Source organism: Schistocerca cancellata, chromosome 3, assembly GCF_023864275.1.
Source record: "Schistocerca cancellata isolate TAMUIC-IGC-003103 chromosome 3, iqSchCanc2.1, whole genome shotgun sequence".
Taxonomy (NCBI): Eukaryota; Metazoa; Arthropoda; class Insecta; order Orthoptera; family Acrididae; genus Schistocerca; species Schistocerca cancellata.
In genome coordinates, this window is record NC_064628.1 from 679990325 (window position 1) to 680014523 (window position 24199).

Genomic DNA, 24199 nt, shown 5'->3' on the forward strand with positions numbered 1-24199 from the left:
AACCCGCGAGCACGCAGAAGTGCCGCAACAAGACGTGGCATGGACTCGACCAATGTCTGAAGTAGTCCTGGAGGGACTGACACCATGAATCTTGAGAGGTTGTCCATAAATCCCTACGAGTACGTGGGGGTGGAGATCTCTTCTGAAAAGCACGTTGCAAGGCTTCCCAGATATGATCAGTAGCGATCATGTCTGGGGAGTCAGGTCGCCAGCGGAAGTGTTTAAACTCAGAAGAGTGCTCCTGGAGCTACTCTGTAGCAATCCTGGACGTGTGGGGAGTCTCATTGTTCTGCTGGAATTGCCCAAGTTTGTCGTAATTCACAGTGCGCATGAATGGATGCAGGTAATCAGACAGACGTGTCACCTGTCAGGATCGTATCTAGACGTATCGGGGATCCCATATCACTCCAATTGCACACGCCCCACGGCTTTAGAGAGCCTCCACTAGCTTGAACAGTCCCCGGCTGACATGCATGGTCCATGGATTCATGTGGTTGTCTCCATACCCGTACACGTCCATCCGCTCGATACAATTTTAAACGAGACTCGTTCGACCAGTAACATGTTTCCAGTCATCAACAGTCCAATGTCGGCGCTGAAGGGCCCAGGCGAGGCGTAAAGCTTTGTGTCGTGCAGTCATCAAGGGTACACGAATGGGCCTTCGTCTCCGAAAGCCCATCCGATGATGTTTCGTTGAATGGTTCGCACGCTGACACTTGTTGACGGCCTAGCATTGAAATCTGCAGCAATTTGAGGAAGGGTTGCACTTGTGTGACATTGAACGATTCTGTTCAGTCGTCGTTGGTGCCGTTCTTGCAGGATCTTTTTCCGGCAGCAGCGATATCGGAGATACGATGTTTTAGCGGATTCCCGATATTCACGGTGCAAACGTGAAACGGTCGTACCGGAAAATCCCCACTTCATCGCTACCTCGGAAATGCTGTGTTCCATCACTCGTGAGCCGACTATAACAACAGGTTCAAACTCGCTTAAATCTTAATAACATGCCATTGTAGCAGCGCCAGACACTTGTCTTACATAAGCGTTGCCGAGCGCAGCGCTATATTCTGTCTGTTTACATAACTCTGTATTTGAATACGCATGCCTATACCAATTTCTTTGGCGCTTCAGTGTATATGCGTGTATGGTATTTTCTAGGGTTATGATCTTATTAAATTCTCATATTCTTATATTACATTTTTATAACAATTCTTATATTAGTTCTTATAATTCATTCTTATATCTCTTGTTCAGGAAGATTTGGTGCATTATTTTGGATTAAGCCGACTTAGAAACTTTCAAAACATTGACGTTTCGAACACCACGAACATCGCGCGGAGAAAAGTTTGCCATAGTGGCATTTCTTCGTATAAATCTCATTCGGAAAAGAAATGTCGTTAACATTACTGAAGATTTCACGCGTTGGCAATAATTTCAAGACAAACCACACATTACGGATCACTTTATAGAAAACTGGCGTTTTCAGTTGATAATGAATCGAGATAAACTACTGGAGTTCACTGAAAACAATTTCAAAAAATGTTCTCATTCATTTATTGTTTTTTCTTAATTTATTCACCAGCCATACAATTAGTACACAAATAAGGACAACTTTATTTCAATATAAACTGGAAAACATTCGTGTAGTAATATTCTACGGACATGAGGAGACAAATAAAAAAGATAATAATCGGATTCCGAACACGGGCGCAAAAGTGTGAAGCCGAGACTCTAGCCACTGCTACGGTCAGATTGTTTACTCGTTTAAAGGCACATAAAGTACCTCGAAAACTTTGACCTTCGTTTCTCAAAAACGGTCGAGTATCTACGGGTAAGCCGAGACACGTGATCGCTTATTTTGGTCCCTCTTCCACTGAGCGAAGTTTTTGGGAAATCGGGTGTTCTCGCGAGTAAAATTAATCTACGCTTACTGTCAAAACGAATATATGGTAGGCGGGAGTTATTCTTTGACATACACTATCTGAAACGTCTATGTTTTGAATGTTTCTAAGTCGGCTTAGTTCAAAATAATGCACCTAATCTTCCTGAACACCGCTAAGCAATGCAGAATGGTCACGAGAAACGGACCCGCTAGTATAAAACGAAGGGTTGTGTAGTCAGTAGGGCTATGTCTGAACACGACTCGAATTGTTCGGACATTTTACGGCGCAGTTCGCGAAATCTGGTTTTCTCCCATCTTTTGATTACGTTGCGATCTAGTGACTATTGTTGGTACTATCACAACCTTCTATCTTATCATTTTTCTCGCACTATGGATTTTAATAATGAAACTAAGTGTGAAAGAAGGACTGAGGTATATTCCAGGATGCAAGTCATGCATAACAACGGCAACTAATATAAAAATTGCAATCATGATTCTGTCTAGTTCTGGAACTTTTGCTGGTCCAGCGATCTAGTGACGTCTCATGGTACTATCTACAAGACAACTCTTGCCGCTGTAATTCATACTCGTGATAAAAACTGCAGTCACTTAATTACGATATCTTCGGTGGGCATTTAATTCTTAATTAATTGCTGTGATTGTTCCATCTGAATGTTGCCGTCTTGTGTTCAAGCAGATTAAAATACGGTAATGCTTTTATCTCTTACTCTAATATGTGAACAGGAGCTGAACAGTTCATTTGCAACGTACTTGGTAAATCATTACCGCCTCCCATAAGCAATTTAAATATTATACTGGGATCAATCAAGTAATATCTTTTGGAGGACAGCCACAACTTATTGTTGTGGCTAGTCTACAGTTTCTTGCTTATCCCTCGCACTTGCGCCGTGCGAGTCAAATGTCACGTGGTTGTTCGAACAAGCTCGATACTGTACCGAACGCTGCGGCGTATCGGGAAATCTCGAGACACTCCGAACGCAAATATCGTTTGTCCAGCGAAAGAGTAGGTCGATCAGCAGAGCTCAGTGACTGCGAATGTGGATTAGTCCTTGGATGTCACCTGAGCAACAAATCCATCATCAGGGACTTTTCAACCTTTCTGAAGCTACCCCATAGACTGTTGGTAACATGATTGTAAAGTTGAAACGTGAAGGAGCAACCACAATTAAACCAAGATCAGGCAGACCTAATGTACTGACAGACGGGGGCGACAAGCATTGCAGACGGTAGTTGTAAACTATTGCCTGAAATCAGTGAAAAGAAGCACTCGTGAGCCCAGCTAGCACAACGACTGTGCTTAGGAACTTAAACACAATCGGTACAATGATCGAGCACCTCCTCAGTTACCCACTCGTTTCTGTAGAGGCATTTGATGTGGTGTAAACAGCTATGTCACTGGACAGTGGATGACTGGAAACGAGTAGCTTGGAGTGATAAATCATGCTATACCCCGTGGCAGTGCGCTGGAAGGTTTTGGGTCTGGCAGATGAAATAGAGATCATTACCTGCCATCATGTGTAGAGCCAGCATTGAAGTACGAAGGAGGTGGTGTTACGATATGAGTTTGCTTTTCGTGGTTAGGGTCTCTTTATTGCACTTAAGAAAACGCTAAATACGTAAGGGTATGAGCATATTTTGCTGCTTTGTGTAGCCTACCATGTACAATGGACAAATAGTTAGGAGACAACGGCTGTTTGTATGTGCATGACAATGCACAGCCGCACGGGATTAGCCGAGCGATCTGGGGCGCTGCGTTCATGGACTGTGCGGCTGGTACCGGCGGAGGTTCGAATCCTCCCTCGGGCAAGGATGTGTGTGTTTGCCCTTACGATAATTTAGGTTAAGTAGTGTGTAAACTTAGGGACTGATGACCTTAGCAGTTAAGTCCCATAAGATTTCACTCACATTTGAATAATTTGACAATGCACCCGGTCATAAATCAGCATCTGTGAGGCAATTTATTGTGGGAAATAACATTCCTGAAATGGACAGGCCTGCCCAGAGTTTTGTCTTGGACCTGACGGAAAACGTATGGGACGAGTCAGAACGTCAACTTCGCTCCAGAGCCCCATTATCCAACATCGCTAAGTTCTGGAATTTCGGCAGCTGAGGAGCAATAGGCTCATACTCCTCCGCAGTCATTCAGACACCTCGCTGAAGTGTCCCCAGAAATATTAAAAAAGGTAGGAAGATTTTTCTGTTTAGCAAAAGTGACAAAAAGCAGATTTGAGAGTACTTGACGGCCCAACACAAAAGTTTTGTCTCAAGTACAGATAGAGTTGAGCATCAGTGGACAAAGTTCAAAACCATCGTACAATATGCATTAGATGAGTATGTGCCAAGAAAGATCGTAAGAGATGGAAGAGAGCCACCGTGGTACAACAACCGAGTTAGAAAACTGTTGCGGAGGTAAAGGGAACTTCACAGCAAACATAAACATAGCCAAACCCTTGCAGACAAACAAAAATTACACGAAGCGAAATGTAGTGTGAGGAGGGCTGTGCGAGAAGCGTTCAATGAATTCGAAAGTAAAATTCTATGTACTGACTTGGCAGAAAAACCTAAGAAATTTTGATCTTTTGTCAAAGCGGTAGGTGGATCAAAACAAAATGTCCAGACACTCTGTGACCAAAATGGTACTCAACAGAGGATGAGAGACTATGCGAGAAGCGTTCAATGAATTCGAAAGTAAAATTCTATGTACTGACTTGGCAGAAAATCCTAAGAAATTTTGATCTTTTGTCAAAGCGGTAGGTGGATCAAAACAAAATGTCCAGGCACTCTGTGACCAAAATGGTACTGTAACATCTACTACGGCTTCTGACATCAAATGTAACAGTTGTGTTTACTAAATGTGACACTTCTGTCACTCAATGTAACTGTGTTTTCTCTTTTGATGCTGTCAATTGTCAGGATGAGCATTCTCAAGCATTCTGTCTGGGTGAAAATATTAAATAAATAAACTTTTCTCTCTTACAAAATGTGGGCAGGGTGGGTTCTTCCTTGGCTCGGGTATGAGGTCGAATGAAACATCATTTTTACATAAGATAACTTTTATTGAAAGTTTCGTACAGCTGTTATCTTACTGGACGTTCTGGTTCGGAGAGCGGCAGCCGTGTCGTTTGCGTAGCCTTCTGCTGCGGCAGCGGCGGCGGCGGCGGCGTCTGATTACGCGTAGCGGTGTGTATCTCGTGTCGCCGTCTCGCCCAGCTGACCGGAGACGCGCAGCGCGAGGTGGCCTGTTTAATTATTGCGAGCGACGTCGTGCATCGGGTGGTGATACCTTGAATGTGGCGTCCCAGTGTTTCCCTTCTCTAAGCGGCCGCGTGTGTTGTGCGTCGTCCAGCAGAGCGGCGCGGCGGGGGAAGGCCAGTGTCCCGGACTCGAACCACGGACTCCCGCTTGCCAGTCTTCGGCTGTCAGGTCTTTATCCCAGCTCACAGGTGACTGCTGAAGTGAGGCCGTCTCCTTCCCGTCCTCACGAGTCACCCGGGTATGTAAAATCAGACTTCAAAATACCTTTTAACTTCTTCTTCTGGCACTGAGGCTGCTGCTTGCTATTCTATTACAGCGGCGGACTTGGTGCGTCTGTGCATGATGTAGTCTCTTCTTGCATGACGGTCTTCAGCACCGAAACTAACTTAAAACAACTGCTACGCTTCTTCTTCGTCTTCTTCGTCGCTCGTCTCCGTCTTCGTCTCCGTCTTCGCCTTCGTCTTCCTCTCGTCTTCATCTGTCGGGCCCACTGCGTCTCGCGTATTTATTCACTTCAGTTTACTGGAGGTGAACGACTTCACGGCCATTGCCTCTTCTGTCACGTTGAAAAGATTCTCGAAGATTCTTCTTAACGTCGGTCATTGGCTCTTGGAATGTAGGCGAGGGCCTTTGCTCACATACGACAACTGAGAAACACGTGAGCCGGTCATTGCCTCTTCTGTCACGTTGAAAAGCTTCTCGAAGAATCTTCTTAACGTCGGTCATTGGCTCTTGGGATGTAGGCGAGGGCCTTTGCTCACATGCGACCACTGAGAAACACGTGAGCCGGTCGGGCGATGCCCTGACGGCTGAATCGACAGCGCCCGCTTATGTGGAACTTGCTGACTTCACGGTCATTGTCTCTGCTGTTCGGCCCGCTGTGTGCCAGTATGTAACTCTCCAAACTAAACCAAGTTTTCCATTTATATTCTAATTTCTAGTTCACTTTGATTTCACTAATTTATTTACTTAAGTACCACTCAACAGTACTCAACAGAGGATGAGAGACTAAAGGCCGAAGTACTAAATGTCTTTTAGATAAACTCCAGCGGAAGACTCTAAAAGAGAGACGCTCAGTAGCTCGGTACGGGCTTTTGTTGAAGTTTCGAGAACATACCTTCGCCGAGGATGAAGCAGTATATTGTTCCCTCCTACGTATATATCGCGAAGATACCATGAGGATTAAATCAGATTAGAGCCCACACAGAGGCATACCGACAATCTTTCTTTCCACGAACAATACGAGACTGGAATAGAAGAAAGAACCGATAGAGGTACTCAAGATACCCTCCGCCACACACCGTCAGGTGGCTTGCGGAGTATGGATATAGATGTAGATGTAGAGTTGAAGGTGTCATAAAAGCTGAGGTGGACCTCCCCACTAACAAACGTCCGCTGTCAGTTGTCTGGATACTTCTGATCTGTTGGTTTAAAAATAATTGCAGCATGAAGGTGACACTGTAGCTGTCTTAGAATTTCATCCCGACGCTTAGCCTCACGTCGTAGGAAGCAAAAGGGAAGCCATTAACGAAGTTGCAGCGGCTTTCAAACAACGTACTTTGGTAAAGTCTGTTATTTTGGCCATTAATTTGTTGCATCTTTCGAAGTGGAACACGCCACTGGTCAACGATCAAATGCAGTACAAGCCGCTCAATGATTTATACACTACGACCGAAGAGGACCGCTTTTGAATGAATTGTCGCTTTCGCATTTCGTGATTTACAGGGAACCGTCCTGTATCTAGACCCCAATAGCGTCAAACGTCTCTTTTTACGAAGTATCACGCTCAGGACACCTGTTACGCGACGACTCTCCTTTAACCGTCCACTGATGTCTGGACTGGAATGACGTCACGTTAGTGAGTAATGAAGAAACGTCAACTGGCAGTGTATGGTGCTTTATAACGAATTCCGCTTATGTTAAGGTGCAAGTGATTAAAAAATACATTGAAAAGTTACGATAAAATTCCTATGAAAGCAACAGCTTATAGTCTGAGGGCTACCGAGACGTTCGGAGAAATTAAAATAACTGATTAGCCAATTTATACCATGTAGTCGCTAGCTTCCAACATCAACTGCAAGTAGTTCCCTCGTAACCCCTGTAACTTCATACCAAAAATGTCGTTAAGTTGAGGAACAAAGTCTTGAGTTGCAGTTCACCAAATTGATGTCTAGTTTCTACGACGAAAAAAATTAACAAACGCTTACTGAAATATATACGACATATGACGTCATACACGTAACTCGCGATTCATTCGGAAGGAAAAAAATTATTGAGGAGAGACGAAGCATAGAAAGGTAGGAGTCTTCCGTTCCTCATCGAGACCCTAGAGCAATTGGATAAGGACGGGAAAATAACTCGCCCGTGACTTTGTTGTGGGAGTCAACCGGGCATCCACTTGGAGCGATTTTGAGAAGGTACGGAGGACACGAAGTATGTGTCAGGATGATTAGGAGATAATGTGACGCCCATTCTCTCAACTATGTGTCCACTGTCTTCACTACTGTCCCCCCTTAGTTCGGTGGAAGAAGAGAAGTAACAGAATGAATAACGTACAATGCCCACATGTCTGTATCAGGTTATGATCCAGATGGACCAAAGGCAACATTTACTCCATAATAAAGTACACCCTGTTTATGTGCAAAATGAAATACAAACTGATTCCAGATCTAGTCAGCCACGAATTTTATTCCATTCTTGGAGAGGAGACGGAGAGCAGTAATAGGAGAAAGTGGAGTTTAGCTGAATCGATAATTTCACTTGAGAAAAATGTAGAATGGAGATCGAAACTTCCTGGTAATTTAAGGACGTGGGTTTCGCTCTTTACTTTCTCTATTTTTCGTACGTTGGATAAAATTCTACAAACACAAATAACGTTCATCTACTGTGACATACTACAAGATACTGTACAATAAAACTGCGTTCCATCTGTACCTACTTTTGCTCTATAGTTTTTATTTGGACGCTTCTGAAAAACACAGTTTTCAAAATTTGAGCTATGAAGCAACCTGTCGATTAAACACTCGAAGATGTTGCTCCATCCTGTCCCAATTTGGAATTTTTTGACACGGTTTTTGTATCTCCTTTCCCCTGGAACAGTTCACTTTCTGGCACTAACGTTTACAGGCGTCCCACAATTCTCACAACTATTTGTGCCATTACTGTTCATTTCAACAATGTAATTTATAGTCCTTTGGTTGGTTTGCAACCCTGTAGTGTAGAAAATTCTGGCGTACTCTCTGATGATCTTTCACGTGGCCTGTGTGGTTCTTTCGTACAAATCCCTGACAGTGTTAGTGTGCCTTTTTTAATAACCATATTCGTAATTATATTCGTCGCCACATTCCAAATACTTGAACATTTTTGACTTCCGTTTGCACACTGCATCGTGCCGAACATATGAATCCGCATACTTCAATAAATGGCATAATTTCTCCTTTTACGTAATATCATTTCTTCGAATTGTCTTCCAAGGTCAGTGCAATCCTGTTTTCAAGTTCTTCGTTTTCTTCTGTTTTCATTCCTGCTTCCCTACTCATTATGTGAGCAGTCATGTTGTCACTTTTCTCTCCCACTATTACCCATCCACAAATACGCGAACAGAAGTTACGCTATTACCAGCGTAAGACTTAAACTTCATGAAACCCTTATTATTTCAGCTACTCGGAATTTGTATGACCCTGTTGTGTTGTAGACGTTAAGTGGAAGATATTCATTCTTTAAGACAAGGTAACTGGATTTTCTCATGTTCCCAAACTCTCTGACGGAAGTTACGTGACTGATTTCATAGTTTTATCGATCCGTTAGGTACTGCATTTTTCATGCAGATGTCACATCCGAGAGTTAGTTCGAATTATTAATGAACAAATAATCTACAAAGGCAAAGCCAAAAAACTGTATATGTGGTTTTTAAAATTTTTCCGAAATGTAAAAAATTATTATACCAGTTTCCAATCGTGTTATGAGCTTAATTTTTCGCAGAATATTTCGAGGACAGCCTTAGCCGTAGTCTACTGAGGCGATGTCTGTAATGTCTGCGTTCCGTAACGTCAACGAAAGTAGCACTTAGAGTAGCATTCTGAGGTAAATCTTTCAAAATTACACAAAAAGTAATTAAGTACTCCGTTCATTAAAAACCCGCCGCTCCATCTTTTAAACAAAGTCAGTCTGCCTCTCTTCATATCACACAATTCGAATTGTTTATTGAAGTTATAGGTACTTAATTTTTTATTTGCTTTCATTTATGTACACAAGGCATCTGTAGGCTTAGTACTGGCCAGTACTACACAGATAGAACAGCTAAGTCGAGTCGAGTCCAGGCAGAGAGCTCTTCAGGAATCGACGTTCGCAGCCTCTGAACACCACAAATAGACAGTCCTTGCAGCATAGTGCGGAAAGTGAAACCGAGAAACCCGTTGTATATTCGGAAACCTGTCTTTCATCTTCGGCAAAGTATTGCTTACTGTTTTCATTCGCTACACCACCGAGCACCTTACCGAAGATGTTGTAAGCGGGAAGTAACTACGGCAGCGAGGTTAAAAATCTCGTTCACGCTTTCTGACTAAGTTTTCCGTTCCTGTTTATGCATATGGGCAAGAGCCAAGCTGGTTCTTCGATAAAGGCACTGCCTATTACTTTCCCTCCCCTATTCTAATTGATATAATGCTCCGTTTTCACTTATCTCGAATGTCGGTAAATGATAAACTCTAACAATAGCATCTGGATCATTTAAGTCGCGGAAAACGGATTTGTTGCTGAAAGAGATCAGTGTGGTCTCAAAATACTAACAATGTTTGGCATTAGAGAAAAGTGGTTTGAAGTGCAAAGTTAGATTCACTGTTGCTGGCTGATTACTTCGCTGGAAGAATAGCAAACAGCCAGGCGTCTAAACATGACATTAAACTTCTCCGAACGTCTCTGTACCCCTTCCCAAATTAGAAGTGTTGCGGACCACGCACCTGCATGATGCCCATGACACTGAAGCAGACAGTAAAGTCTGTTGTGTCGCCGGCTGCCGTGAAGATGGTTTTCGAATGGAAGGAGATGATGCTGACGCCAGTCAGCTGCTGAGCGAACATCAGGCCCAGCCCCATCATCAGTGCTCTCCTTGTCGATTTTTTCCCCATCTTCTCCTTGATACTGTCCTTATGTCGCCGCGAGTCAGCAATCAACTGCGGACGGAAGAAACCAAGCTTACTGTCAAGTGAGGAACCCGTTCAGTAAACAAGAAGTGCAGCTACACTTTTTGATCAGAAGTATGAATTCACAACTGGAGTAGAATACTGACACAGCTATACCGCCGACTGTTAGTGTTTACAGTTGTAAGGCAGCGCTGGATACTAGAGGGTGTACGAAAAGTTCATGTGCCCTTCTTTATTTTCTGAGAGGGGCATTCGGAAATGATTTACAATTAGTTTCTTGTACCTTATTTATTAACGAACATGATTCAGTGTACTTGGGATCTCTCGAAATTCTGCCTGCGCACGTCAACACACCGCTGCCACCTTCCTGGCAACTTCAGTTATTGCGTGACGGAACGATTATTCGGAGGTACTATGCACGCTCTCATGGACAGCTGCCTGCAATTATTGATTCTTCTTGAATCTTTTATTTCGCAGTGCGTCCTTCATGTAATAGAACAAATCATAATCAGATGAGGCGAGATCCGGTCAGGCAGCAGTAGCCGACCGAGACAGACGCAGCAACAGGGAAATAACCAATACTGTGTAATTTACGAGTTCCTAACAGGAGCGAATGTTATTGTATCATCTGTGTGCTTTAATAGTGTAGTTTCTTGGGTTTCTGCGTGTAAATTTAATATCTAATAGCCACAGTTGTGGCGTTTTCGTCTGCGTCGGAAAGTAAACCGATTTTGTGACATATTACAAGTTCCTAATCAGGGGCAAATTATTTAGTTTCACCTGAGTGCTTCGGTAGTTAGGTTTTCGAATATCTGCGTATTACTAGACACAGTTCGTGCGTTTCCATCCGGGTCTAGAGTAGAGTTGCGCAGCACGTGACGATAGTCCGTTTATCTGCATAGTTTAGTTTTCCACGGTCTTTAGTATGGACAGGGACTGCCATTGTTGTGTGCGGATGCGATCCGAGTTGGTGACACTTCGCTCCCAGCTTCAGGCTGTGATGGATTCGGTTACACAGCTTGAGGCTGCAGTGGATGGGCACCACTGTTGTGGACCGGCCGTGGGGATCCGACAGACGTCCAGCGCGTTAGAGTCCTCCGATCGGTACTCATCGATGGCCAACCCAGTTGCTGCTCGCACTGAGGCTGACCCTTCACCTGTGGGAGAGTGGGAGGTCGCCCCGGGGCGAAGCAGGCGGCGAAAGACTTCCCAGGGGGCCGCACGTAAGGTCTCTCCGGTTTGTCTGACAAACAGGTCTGTGGCTGACACTGTCGCTGAGCCAGATGCTGTCGCTTGCCCTGTTTCAGAGGAAGCCACTCAGCCTGCAAGATCCGGTCAATCGCAGAGGGTGTGATTATTGGTAGCTGGGAGCTCCAATGTTAGGCGCGTTATGGGGCCCCTTAGGGACTTGGCCTACAAGGAGGGAAAGAAATTCAATGTGCACTCCGTGTGCATACCGGGTGGAGTCATTCCAGATGACGAAAGGGTCCTCCGGGATGACACGAAGAGCACAGGGTGCAGCCAACTGCAGGTAGTTGCTCACGTCGGTACCAATGATGTGTGTCATTTTGGATCAGAAGAGATTCTCTCTGGTTTCGAGCAGCTAACAGAAGTGGTAAAGGCTGCCAGTCTTGCTTGCAAGATGAAAGCAGAGCTGACCATTTGCAGCATAGTAGACAGGACCGATCGCGGACTCTGGTACAGAGGCTCAGACGGTTCTGCGACCCTGTAGGCTGCAAATTCCTCGACTTGCGCGAAAGGGTGGTTGGGTTTCTGGTTCCGCTGAGTAGGTCAGGTGTCCACTATACGCAGCAAGCGGCTACACGGGTAGCTGGGGCTGTATGGAGTGAACTGGGCAGTTTTTTACGTTAGAGGGTCTCGGGAAAACACAAGAAGGGCTTCAGTCACAAAGGGTGCAGGCTGAACACAGGAAGAGGCTGAACACAGGAAGAGGCTGAACACAGGAAGAAAATAGATACAGGAACCATTGGTATAACAGTTGTAAATTGTCATAGCTGTGTTGGGAAAGTACCAGAGCTCCATGCACTAATAGAAAGCACTGATGCTCAAATCGTTATAGGCACTAAAATCTGGCTAAAGCCGGGTATAAGATCAGCCGAAATTTTTGCGAAGAACCTAACGGTGTTCCGAAAGGGTAGGCTAAACACGGTTGTCACCAAATTGAAGTACAAACTTCCTGTGAGTTCTTATGGACAGAGGTCATTGTTGGCAACCGGAATAAAATAATAATTTGATCCTTTTACCGAACTCCCAATTCAAATGATACAGTTGCTGAAAGGTTCAAAGAAAACTTGAATTTGATTTCAAACACATACCCGACTCATACGATAATCGTTGGTGGTGACTTTAATTTAGCCTCGATATGTTGGCAAAAATACATGTTTAATTCCGGAGGTACGCATGAAATATCATCCGAAATTGTGCTAAACGCTTTCTCTGAAAATTATTTCGAGCAGTTAGTTCATGAGCCCATGCGAATAGCAAACGGTTGTGAAAACGCACTTGGCCTCTTAGCAAGAAATAATCCTGAGTTAATAACTAGGATCAAAACCGATTCAGGGATTAGTGAACACAGAGATAGTATCGGCAGCAACTGAGAGATTTATACCAAATAAATTAACAAACGACGGTGATGATCCCCCTTGGTGCACAAAACTGGTTAGAACACTGTTGCAGAAACAACGAAACAAACATGCCAAATTTAAACAGACGCAAAATCCCCAAGACTGGCGATCTTTTACAGAAGCTCGAAATTTAGCGAGGACTTCAATGCGAGATGCTTATAACAGTTTCCACATCAAAACTTTGTCTCGAAACCTGGCAGAAAATCCAAAGAGATTCTTGTCGTATGTGAAGTATTTTAGCGGAAAGAACCAATCAATGCCTTCTCTGCACGATAGCAATGGAGATACTATCGAAGACAGTGCTGCCAAAGTAGAGTTACTAAACACAACCTTCCGAAATGCCTTCACAAAAGAAGACGAAGTAAATATTCCAGAATTCGAATCGTGAACAGCTGCCATCATGAGTAACGTAGAAGTAAATATCTTCAGAGTAGTGAGGCAACTTAAATCACTTAATAAAAGCAAGTCTTCTTTCCAGACTGTATACCAATTAGGTTCCTTTCGGAGTATGCTGATGCAGTAGCCCCATACTTAACAATGGTATACAACCGTTCGCTCGACGAAAGATCCGTACCCAAAGACTGGAAAGTTGCACAGGTCACACCAATACCCAAAAAGAGAAGTAGGAATAATCCACTAAATTACAGGCCCATATCGTTATCGTCGATATGCAACAGGATTCTAGAACATATATTGTGTTCGAACATTATGAATTACCTCGAAGAAAACGGTCTATTGACACACAGTCAACATGGGTTTAGAAAGCATCGTTCCTGTGAAACACAACTTTATTCAGATGAAGTGTTGAGTGCTATTGACAAGGGATTTCAGATTGATTCCGTATTTCTGGATTTCCAGAAGGCTTTTGACACTGTACCACACAAGCGGCTCGTAGTCAAATTGCGTGCTTATGGAATATCGTCTCAGTTATGTGACTGGATTTGTGATTTCCTGTCAGAGTGGTCACAGTTCGTAGTAATTGACGGAAAGTCATCGAGTAAAACAGAAGTGATTTCTGGCGTTCCCCAAGGTAGTGTTACAGGTCCTTTGCTGATCCTTATCTGTATAAACGATTTTGGAGACAATCTGAGCAGCCGTCTTCGGTTGTTTGCAGATGCCGTCGGTTATCGACTAATAAAATCATCAGAAGATCAAAAAAACTGCAAACGATTTAAAAAAGATATCTGAATGGTGCGAAAAGTGGCAGTTGATTCTAAATAACGAAAAGTGTGAGGTCATCCACATGAGTGCTAAAAGGAACTCGTTAAACTTAGGTTACACGATAAATCAGTCTAAACTAAAAGCCGTAAATTCAACTAAATATCTAGGTATTACAATTACGAACAATTTAAATTGGAAGGAACACATAGAAAATGTTGTGGGGCAGGCTAACCAAAGTGCGTTTTATTGGCAGGACACTTAGAAAATGTAACAAACCTACTAAAGAGATTGCCTACACTACGCTTGCCCGTCCTCTTTTAGAATACTGCTGCGCGGTGAAGGATTCTTACTAGATAGGAATGACGGAGTACATCGAAAAAGTTCAAAGAAAGGCAGCACGTTTTGTATTATCGCGAAATATGGAAGAGAGTGTCACAGAAATGATACAGGATTTGGGCTGGAAATCATTAAAAGAAAGGAGTTTTTCGCTGCGACGGAATCTTCTCACGAAATTCCAATCCGCAACCTACTCCTCCGAATGCGAAAATATTTTGTTGTCACCGACCTACACAGGGATGAACGTTCACCACGATAAAATAAGGCAAATCAGAGCTCGTACAGAAAGATATAGGTGTTCATTCTTTCCACGCGATATACGAGATTGTAATAGTAGAGAATTGTGAAGGTGTTTCGATGAACCCTCTGCAGGCACTTGAATGTGATTTTCAGAGTATCCATGTAGATGCAGATGTAGAATGTGGTGGATGTGACACAACAACGAACCCGGTTACGTTAGCTTCGCAATCGTGGCACTGCTGGTGTACTGCTGTGCATTGTCGTGCTGGAAGAGTTCTCACTTCGAGCACTTTTCCTGCCTACTTTGCTGAATCCTGCATATAAGCCGTGTAAGAGTGTCACAGCACACCCTGCTGTTAACAGTTGTTCTCTGTGGAAGCCAGTCCATTAGAGCATGCCACAAGTGTACGAAAAGAAGGAGATTATTTGCTTGCCTGTAGATACAGTTATCCCTATCCCTTTTTAATAGGCTTCTCGATACAGACAATAATATGGCATTTAAAAGAAATAAGTCTTTTCTGGTGTCTCAGTACTGAAGTACTGACTATTAATAACCGAGTGCGTGTAAGACGCTCTGGGGGTGAACGTAATCCCAAGAATAAATCATCTAGCTTCAGACCACATCACAGTATTCTGTGATACTCTGGGGCACTACTAATAATCATGTGCGACTTTGGCTGTTCAGAACTGTGGGTGCCACCTGCAACGTCAGCTACACTGAGCTGCAAATGAAACCCTTTCTGGAGTTTTATTCCCGTAGGACAACGCTCTTTCTCAGTTTGCAAGATGGTTCAGAGAGTTTTTAATCTGCTATGTATCCTCTTCGCTGCAGAATGAACATTATTGTGCCACTTTGTCGTGCTTTAAAAATAGTTTTCCAGTCTCTGACGAGCCCAATTTTTGTCTAGGTATCTGGCATATGTGGTCGTCCGAGAGGTCGTCTTCTAGTAAGAAGCTTTTCTGCCAGTCTCATGAGAATCCTGTTAAGTGGCTGACTGAAGACATTCCTTATCTATTTGAAACCAGCCGTGGTGGCCGAGCGATTCTAGGCGCTTCAGTCTAGAACCGCGCGACAGCTACGGTCGCAGGTTCGAATCCTGCCTCGGGCATGGACATATGTGATGTCCTTATGTTAGTTAGGTTTAAGTAGTTCAAGTTCTAGGGGACTGATGACCTCAGATGTTAAGTCCCACAGTGCTCAGAGCCATTTGAACCAATTTTTAACCTTATCTGTTTCAATCCCTTGGCTTTGATTTGAGTTTCTATACCTGATTCCTATTATAAGTTATAGAGTTCTTTGATATGCAATATTCAGCAGTCATTATTAGTACTCTCATTAATTCAAATATTTTTTCTTATTATTTTATATTTACAAAACATCGATTTGTTTTATTTTTGTTTTTGAGAAAGTAAAGGTGTCAGGTTGATTGTTAAAACTATTACAGGAAACGACTTATTTACGAGCTCTTTAGAAAGAAATTTGCTTTTGAAAAGTAGTAAAAATGGAAATGCCGTATGGCTAGGGCCTCCCGTCGGGTAGACCGTTCGCTTTGTGCAAGTCTTTCGAGTCTTGCATGTTGATGGGGATGAAATGATGATGAGAAGGACAACACAACACCCGGTCCCTGAGGGGAGAAAATCTCCGACACATCTGGGAATCGAACCCGGGACGCCGGCCGTGGTGGCCAAGCGGTTCTAGGCGCTTCAGTCCGGAACCGCGCAACTGCTACGGTCGCAGGTTCGAATCCTTCCTTGGGCATGGATGTGTGTGATGTCCGTAGGTTAGTTAGGTTTAAGTAGTTCTAAGTTCTAGGGGACTGATGACCTCAGATGTTAAGTCCCATAGTGCTCAGAGACATTTGAACCATTTTTGAACCAGGGACGCTAGGTATGACATTCCGTCGCGCTGACCACTAAGCTACTAGGGGCGGACTTGAAAAGTGGTGAAAGACCATAGGCAGTTATCCATTTGAATTCTTGATTCCATTAAATCTTTTAAGGTATTCTCAGAGGTTAGCAGCATTATTATTTTCATTAATATTAACTGCATTTGTCGTCGGTGCTTGGCGGAACATGATAATAACATTAAATAGGAAAATATTTCCTAAAGTTCTGCAAAATAGTATTTATTTGGTCATGAACCGGCTTTCGGCTTCTGTTTCGTATTCTGAACCAGCCTTTCAAACTGTACAACAGACCATTAAACATATCGCATCAAGAATTTTATATAGCTGTGCTAGTGATTGATAACATACTACGAAAATACAAACGCGTGAAATTACATCACATCTGTACGCTGGCCAACAACAGTTAGTCCATAACTACCAAGCCTGGTGCTGTATTTCGCAACTACAGAGTTGCATCTTATAATATTATCAGCATATCAAAATTTTTATGGAATAGTAAAGACAAATTAAACCCTTGTCACAGTTTGGTGTGTATAAAATCACGTGCACGCAATGTGAAATAGTATAAATTGGTAGTCAGGCACCGCTTTGGTATTTAGATTATCTGAACATGAGAGAAGTTGGTGATTAGAGAAGAAAGATTCGACGTTTGCTGATCGCTGTTTAGCAGAAAATCATTAATACGATGTAGAACATAAAATTTTACATGAAGGGCTTATTTCAATAGTGGTACAAGTCCATTACCTCTACTTTTCTCCCTATAATGCTTCTGTAATTAATGATCCAAACAAGCAGAAAGAAAGGTTCATCTCTAGCAAGAAGCCATATGCTTGGATATTTCTGATATCTCAACTGCAGATTTTTCAGCGCTGATTTAACTTTAGGACTCTGTATTTCACAATGAACAAAAATGGACTTGTACCACTATTGAAATAAGCCCTTCACATTCTGTCGAAAAAATCAGAGAGATGACCCTACTGGAAACAATGGAAATCAACAAATACATGACACAGAATGCCAGCGTAGTATTAAATGATCAGACCCAATTTCCATTATCCCCCTTGTTGCATTAAGTTTTCATTACTAATACCAGATTAAAATAGCAAATTCATTTTATCAGTTGTTAAATGTATCAAAAATGGTTCAAATGGCTCTGAGCACTATGGGACTTAACTTCTGAGGTCATCAGTCCCCTAGAACTTAGAACTAATTAAACCTAACTAACCTAAGGACATCGCACACATCCATGCCCGAGGCAGGATTCGAACCTGCGACTGTAGCGGTCGCGCGGTTCCAGACTGTAGCGCCTAGAACCGCTCGGCCGCTCAGGCCGGCATTAAATGTATCTCCGCGTAAAAACTTTGTTTATCCTCTTTTTTAGTTAATGTAATTATTTCTATGTGAAAAATTTAATGTTTTCTTTGACTTTACCGGCTGACGTGCGTTTTTGAACTTCTTCTTCGGGCCGGCCGCGGTGGCCGTGCGATTCTGGCGCTGCAGTCCGGAACCGCGGGACTGCTACGGTCGCAGGTTCGAAGCCTGCCTCGGGCATGGGTGTGTGTGATGTCCTTAGGTTAGTTCGGTTTAAGTAGTTCTAAGTTCTAGGGGACTTATGACCTAAGATGTTGAGTCCCATAGTGCTCAGAGCCATTTGAACCATTTGAGCCTTCTTCTTCGGGGATAGGTGGTGGTGATGATGATGTTTGGGTTGTGGGGCGCTCAACTGCGTGGTTATCAGCGCCCGTACAATTTCGCAACCTTTGCTCAGTCCAATTTCGCCACTTTCCTGGATGATGATGAAATGATGAGGACAACACAAATACCCAGTCATCTCGAGGCAGGTGAAAATCCCTGACCCCGCCGGGAATCGAACCCGGGACCCCGTGCTCGGGAAGCGAGAACGCTACCGCGAGACCACGAGCGGCGGACGGGGGGATAGGTGGTGTGGCGTCACTCAGTGGACTGCCGGTTCGAAAGGGATGAACCGAATCCCGCACAGGTGGGCCTTCGTTACTCTTTATGGTAGTCGATCACTTGGAAGAGAACGCAGCATATCAATCTCAATGGAGAGAAGTCTTCCGAAGTAAAAGTGATTTCAGGTGTGCCGCAGGGAAGTGTCGTAGGACCGTTGCTATTCACAATATACATAAATGACCTTGTGGATAACATCGGAAATTCTCTGAGGCTTTTTGCGGATGGTGCTGTGGTATATCGAGAGGTTGCAACAAAGGAAAATTGTACTGAAATGCAGGAGGATCTGCAGCGAATTGACGCATGGTGCAGGGAATGGCAATTGAATCTCAATGTAGACAAGTGTAATGTGCTTCAAATACATAGAAAGAAAGATCCCTTATCATTTAGCTACAATATAGCAGGTGAGCAACTGGAAGCAGTTAATTCCATAAATTATCTGGGAGTAGGCATTAGGAGTGATTTAAAATGGAATGATCATATAAAGTTGATCGTCGGTAAAGCAGATGCCAGACTGAGATTCACTGGCAGAATCCTAAGGAAATGCAATCCGAAAACAAAGGAAGTAGGTTACAGTACACTTGTTCGCACACTTGTTGAATACTGCTCACCAGTGTGGGATCCGTACCAGATAGGGTTGATAGAAGAGATAGAGAAAATCCAACGGAGAGCAGCGCCTTTCGTTACAGGATCATTTGGTAATCGCGAAAGCGTTACGGAGATGATAGATAAACTCCAGTGGAAGACTCTGCAAGAGAGACGCTCAATAGCTCGGTACGGGCTTTTGTTGAGGTTTCGAGAATATACCTTCACCGAGGAGTCAAGCAGTATATTGCTTCCTTCTACGTATATCTAGCGAAGAGACCATGAGGATAAAATCAGAGAGATTAGAGCCCACACAGAAGCATACCGACAATCTTTCTTTCCACGAACAATACGAGACTGGAATAGAAGGGAGAACGGATACAGGTACTCAAGGTACCCCCCGCCACACACCGTCATGTGGCTTGCGGAGTATGGATGTAGATGTAGATGGTCTTTTAGGCGGCGAGAACCCAGTGAGCACATTCCTTTGAGTACCCCAACTGGTGGACGAATGTGTCAGCACCACCAACAGAGACGTCCTGTTTAGCAGCGAGGTGTTTGATTCTGATCCGTCGATCTTTTCGAAGAGAATGTCGGAACGTTCCAACACTGCAGGAGTCGCAGGTCTGTGCGGTTGGCCGGCACGTGGGAGATCGGACAGGTCTGCACGACCTTGTTGCTATTATGACAGACGCCTCGCTCAACGACTCACCGTGCTTTTGCTCACTGCCAGTTCTCCGTAGACACTCTGCAAGCGACTAAGAGTACCTGCAATGCTCTGGTTTTCTTCCAAAAGAAACCCAATGACAGCTCTCTGCTTGGAAGGCACTTCCTTTACAGACGCCATGTCTACGTATAGCGCCGCCACGTATCAGGACTTCAGTAAATTATAGGATCTGAAGTGGGAATATTCCACGATGCCACACAACACCTTTTCAATAAAAATTGTCCGAAGAAAGAGGTGTTGTGTTATTTATTGAACGGCTCTCGTATGTATACAGATCCAAACATGAGGAAGATCACCTGAACGCACACAATATTACTCTCTTTCTTTAACACATTGGCTGCCACGTGAGCCAATGGTGGCTCACAGATACACGGGTTGTGACGCCAAGTGAGCCATAACTGGCTCACATGCAGAGTTGTATTTAGAGGCCTCGTGAGCCTCATAGAGCGAAAAAAAATGGCTCTGACCTCTACTGGACGTAACATCTCAGGTCATCAGTCCCCAGGAACTTAGAACTACTCAAACCTAACTAACCTAAGGACATCACACGCATCCATGCCCGAGGCAGGATTCGAACCTGCGACCGTAGCAGTCGCGCGTTTCCAGACTGAAGGACCTAGAACCGCTCGGCCACAGCGGCCGGCTAGCACTCAATATTTTTACAACTGGTAGTCATGGTGATTCCTAACTTCGGCGTAGGGTTAAATGGTACAGAATGATCGTTTTTGAAATCCTTTTTGAAGCATGTTTGTAAATACTCAAGTGCTGTACAACTTGGTAAACAAAGGATCAAAGTCTCACATACAAATAATTCCTCTCAGGGGGCGCTTGACTCTACTGCTATTGAATGCCAAAGATCCACAACCACGAGCACCACTACAACCTTTCCACGAAGATAGCAGCCGTCGGCTTGTGACAGTAGAGAGACCAAAGGAGAGCAGTCAAAGATGATGTTCGGGCTGTTATAGACGCCTGCGAAGAACAGAAGATAGAAAGGATGCTGCTAAGAAAGTGAAGAGGGTGTGCACTAAATGCAATAAATGTGACAGTTTCATGTGCAACGAATGTTTTAGTGACATTGACAATGCTGTGTTGAAGAAGTAGAATATTCTACGATCTTTATTCTTGAACCTTGTCACCACCAAGTAAAAAAATGTAAATAATATTATATGTAACTAATATAATCAAATAAACTAAGAGTTTGAATCATTTCTTGAAAAACGATTTTTTATGCCTATGTGGTTTTAATTCGTGTGAGCCACATGTGGCTCATGTGGCCACAAATTACAATTGTGTTAAAATGTTATTGTTGGGCCACGTGATCCATATATGGCTCACGCCTGTTATCAGTCCGGATCAGTCATAAATTGACATTTTATCAAGTAACTTAGTTCTACATGCTCAAAGGAAGACATCTGATGCATGGCTTCAGAAGTAATATTCGTGATTTCAGTGTGGCATATTTCATCATAGCAGTCAATGTGTTAAGACCCCATTGGACGCTTCTTGGTGTAGAACTGGTACCAGGCGGTCATGTGACTCTCCACCGTTGACATTACGTCATGGCAGTGAACTGGTGCGTACCGGGTATCTGCCAGTCTATTGTACGGAATCGCTGCGGTATGATGGATGATTTGGAAAGGTAATGCAATGGCGGAAAGCGAACGACGTTGCTTTAGTTGCTGGTGTACCAACGCACTGTCTAACATGTCTAGATGCAATGGTGTACCACTCGGAGCTGCGTAAAATTGTCGAAAAACGGAGCGTAACCAACATGGGCCTGAGACGAGTGTCACGCCTCCGTCGTTGACAATCGGTTTCAGAGAGGACTTGCTGGTGTCAGTCCATCTCAATTATGTTCCGAGCGAACATCGTCATGGGAACTGTATGCGATAGACATTTGAAGTTGAGTACCTCACGGAAGGCCATTTCTCATAGCAACTTGCACATCTTCAATGGGCCAAACAATACAGAAACTAGTCAGAAGCAGACTACAACTTGGTAATATTGTCCTACGAATCTGCGATATTACTCTTTTTTATTAAATGATGCAAGTTTCTGAATGCACCGACGGCCCAATGAGGCGTTGATCCCGCAGTGTGGAGAATGTAATCGCAGTCGGGGGCGTATCTGCGAAGTTTTGGGATGATTTTTTGTGACAGTACTAGAACCCATCATTTCAGTTGACCGTAAACATGAAGCAAGATGTTTATTTCAAAATGTTCGCTTACTAAGCGCTGTCCTTTCTTCTACATCTTCCTGATGAGTATGGTGTGGACACTATGCTGCACCCATTCGTTCCTGGTTCGACGAACACTCAAGCATTCTGTCGCTTCTTGACTGGCCTACTGAATAACACAGTCTTAACCTCATAGAAAACAGTCTTTGACTATTTGAAACAGCGGGTGAAACGTAGTTATCAACAACCTTGCGATTTGGTAGCTATACAAGATCTACGATGGTTGATCAACAAAGACTGAAACTGAATTTTGCACAGATGTTTACTACTCCATTACAATATTTACATGATTTTTTCAAAGTACCCCCTCCTACTTGAATGCACTTCATATAGTGTTTCTGCCAGGCCTAGAATACATAGTGCAGGCCGTTCTTTGTCAGGCCCTTGAGATCGCCTCTCCTTGCTTCACCACTGTTTCAGAGTTCTCAAATCGAATTCCCCGAAGCTTTGCTTTTAGTGACCGAAATAAAAAAAATTCACAGGATGTCAGATCGGGGCTATAAGGCGGACGCAATACACGGGCAATGTTGAACTGAGCCAGAAACTGCATGACTTCATTTGCGACATCAGACTGAATAATGTCATGATGAAGTAGCCACCCAATTCGAAAAAGTTGTGGTCGTTTTCTTCCAATGTGCTTACTCAGTTAGCGTGGTGCTGTAACATTAATGTGAGAGGAAACTGCATGCTGGTAGATCATTCCATGACAGCCAAAAAATTGATAACCACCATTTTTCCTGCAGATGTAACAACTTTCGGTTTTTTCGTACCCGAGAACATGGCGATTTCCACACTGTGATCGCTCGCTTGCCTTCAGGATCGTAATGATGCAGCTATGACTGATCACCGGAGATTTAGATTCCAGAAACGCATACCCTCCATCAGCAAAGAGACGCAGCACCTCAACGTTTGTGTGCATTCGCAAAGCCTTTTGTTCGGGTACAAACACCGATCATACGGAGATGATCGTGGGTAAAGACACGGGCTTATGCAATTCTCAACACTACAGTGAAGTTACGTTAAGTTAGCCGCCGATCCGCACGGACATTCACAGTACCTGGCCGCGCGGTGTAGCCGCGTGGTCCAAGGCGCCCTGCTACGGTTCGCGCGGCTGCCCCTCGTTGGAGGTTCGAGTCCTCCGTCGGGCATGAATAAGTGCGTAGGCCTTAGCGTGAGTTAGTCTAAGTTAAATTAAGTAGTATGTAAGCCTAGGGACCGATGACAGCTGTTTGGAACTTACCACCACAGTACCTGTGCTTATGGTGACTCCAGGGACAGCAGAAGCCGAAACACCAGGACCACCTCGCTTAAAACAGACAAATCGGTCTGCTTTGAAGTCCTTGAACCACCTAAATACTGTCGCACGAGGTAGTACATCTCCGTAAATTTGCTACACCTTCGCGAAATTTTCAGTGGCTGCATGGTTTAAACAAACAGAATTTTGTTGCGCCGTATTCCTGGTCTCGAGTCACCCCTATAGCCTGGTCCGTAAAATGTAAAGAGCGTCTACAAAATAATGCATTACTAGAACCCAACGATTCGAGAGTGCTGCTGCCTATGGACATTACACACAAAAACCCGCTCTTTTAAATATTCATGGTACAGATAGAAAACTGTTACTGCAGCTAAACGAAAAAATCAATCTCAGCCATTATTGATCATCCCTCGAAATAACCATCAATAAGCGTCTTCATATGGACATGATAAACTCAAAAAAGGTTGTGGACACTCTTCCTCCCTGGAACTACACTACTGGCCATTAAAATTGCTACACCACGAAGACGACGTGCTACAGACGCGAAATTTAACCGACAGGAAGAAGATGCCGTGATATGCAAATGATTAGCTTTTCAGAGCATTCAAACAAGGTTGGCGCCGGTGGCGACACCTACAACGTGGTGACACGGAGAAAGTTTCCAACCGATTTCTCATACACAAACAGCAGTTGACCGGCGTTGCCTGGTGAAAAGTTGTTATGATGCCTCGTGTAAGGAGGAGAAATGCGTACCATCACGTTTCCGACTTTGATAAAGGTCAGATAGTAGCCCATCGCGATTGCGGTTTATCGTATCGCGACATTGCTGCTCGC

The 24199-nt window shown here is 43.8% G+C and overlaps 1 protein-coding gene across 1 annotated transcript in view; it reads right to left on the minus strand.

The window, feature by feature from the left end:
- The window catches only part of LOC126176504 (facilitated trehalose transporter Tret1-like), a 110607-nt gene that overhangs the window by 67239 nt on the left and 19169 nt on the right, over positions 1 to 24199 (minus strand). The window contains exon 4 of the mRNA XM_049923659.1: positions 10117 to 10329. Within this exon, the coding sequence (XP_049779616.1) occupies positions 10117 to 10329 (213 nt within the window). The remainder of the gene's footprint in view (positions 1 to 10116; positions 10330 to 24199) is intronic.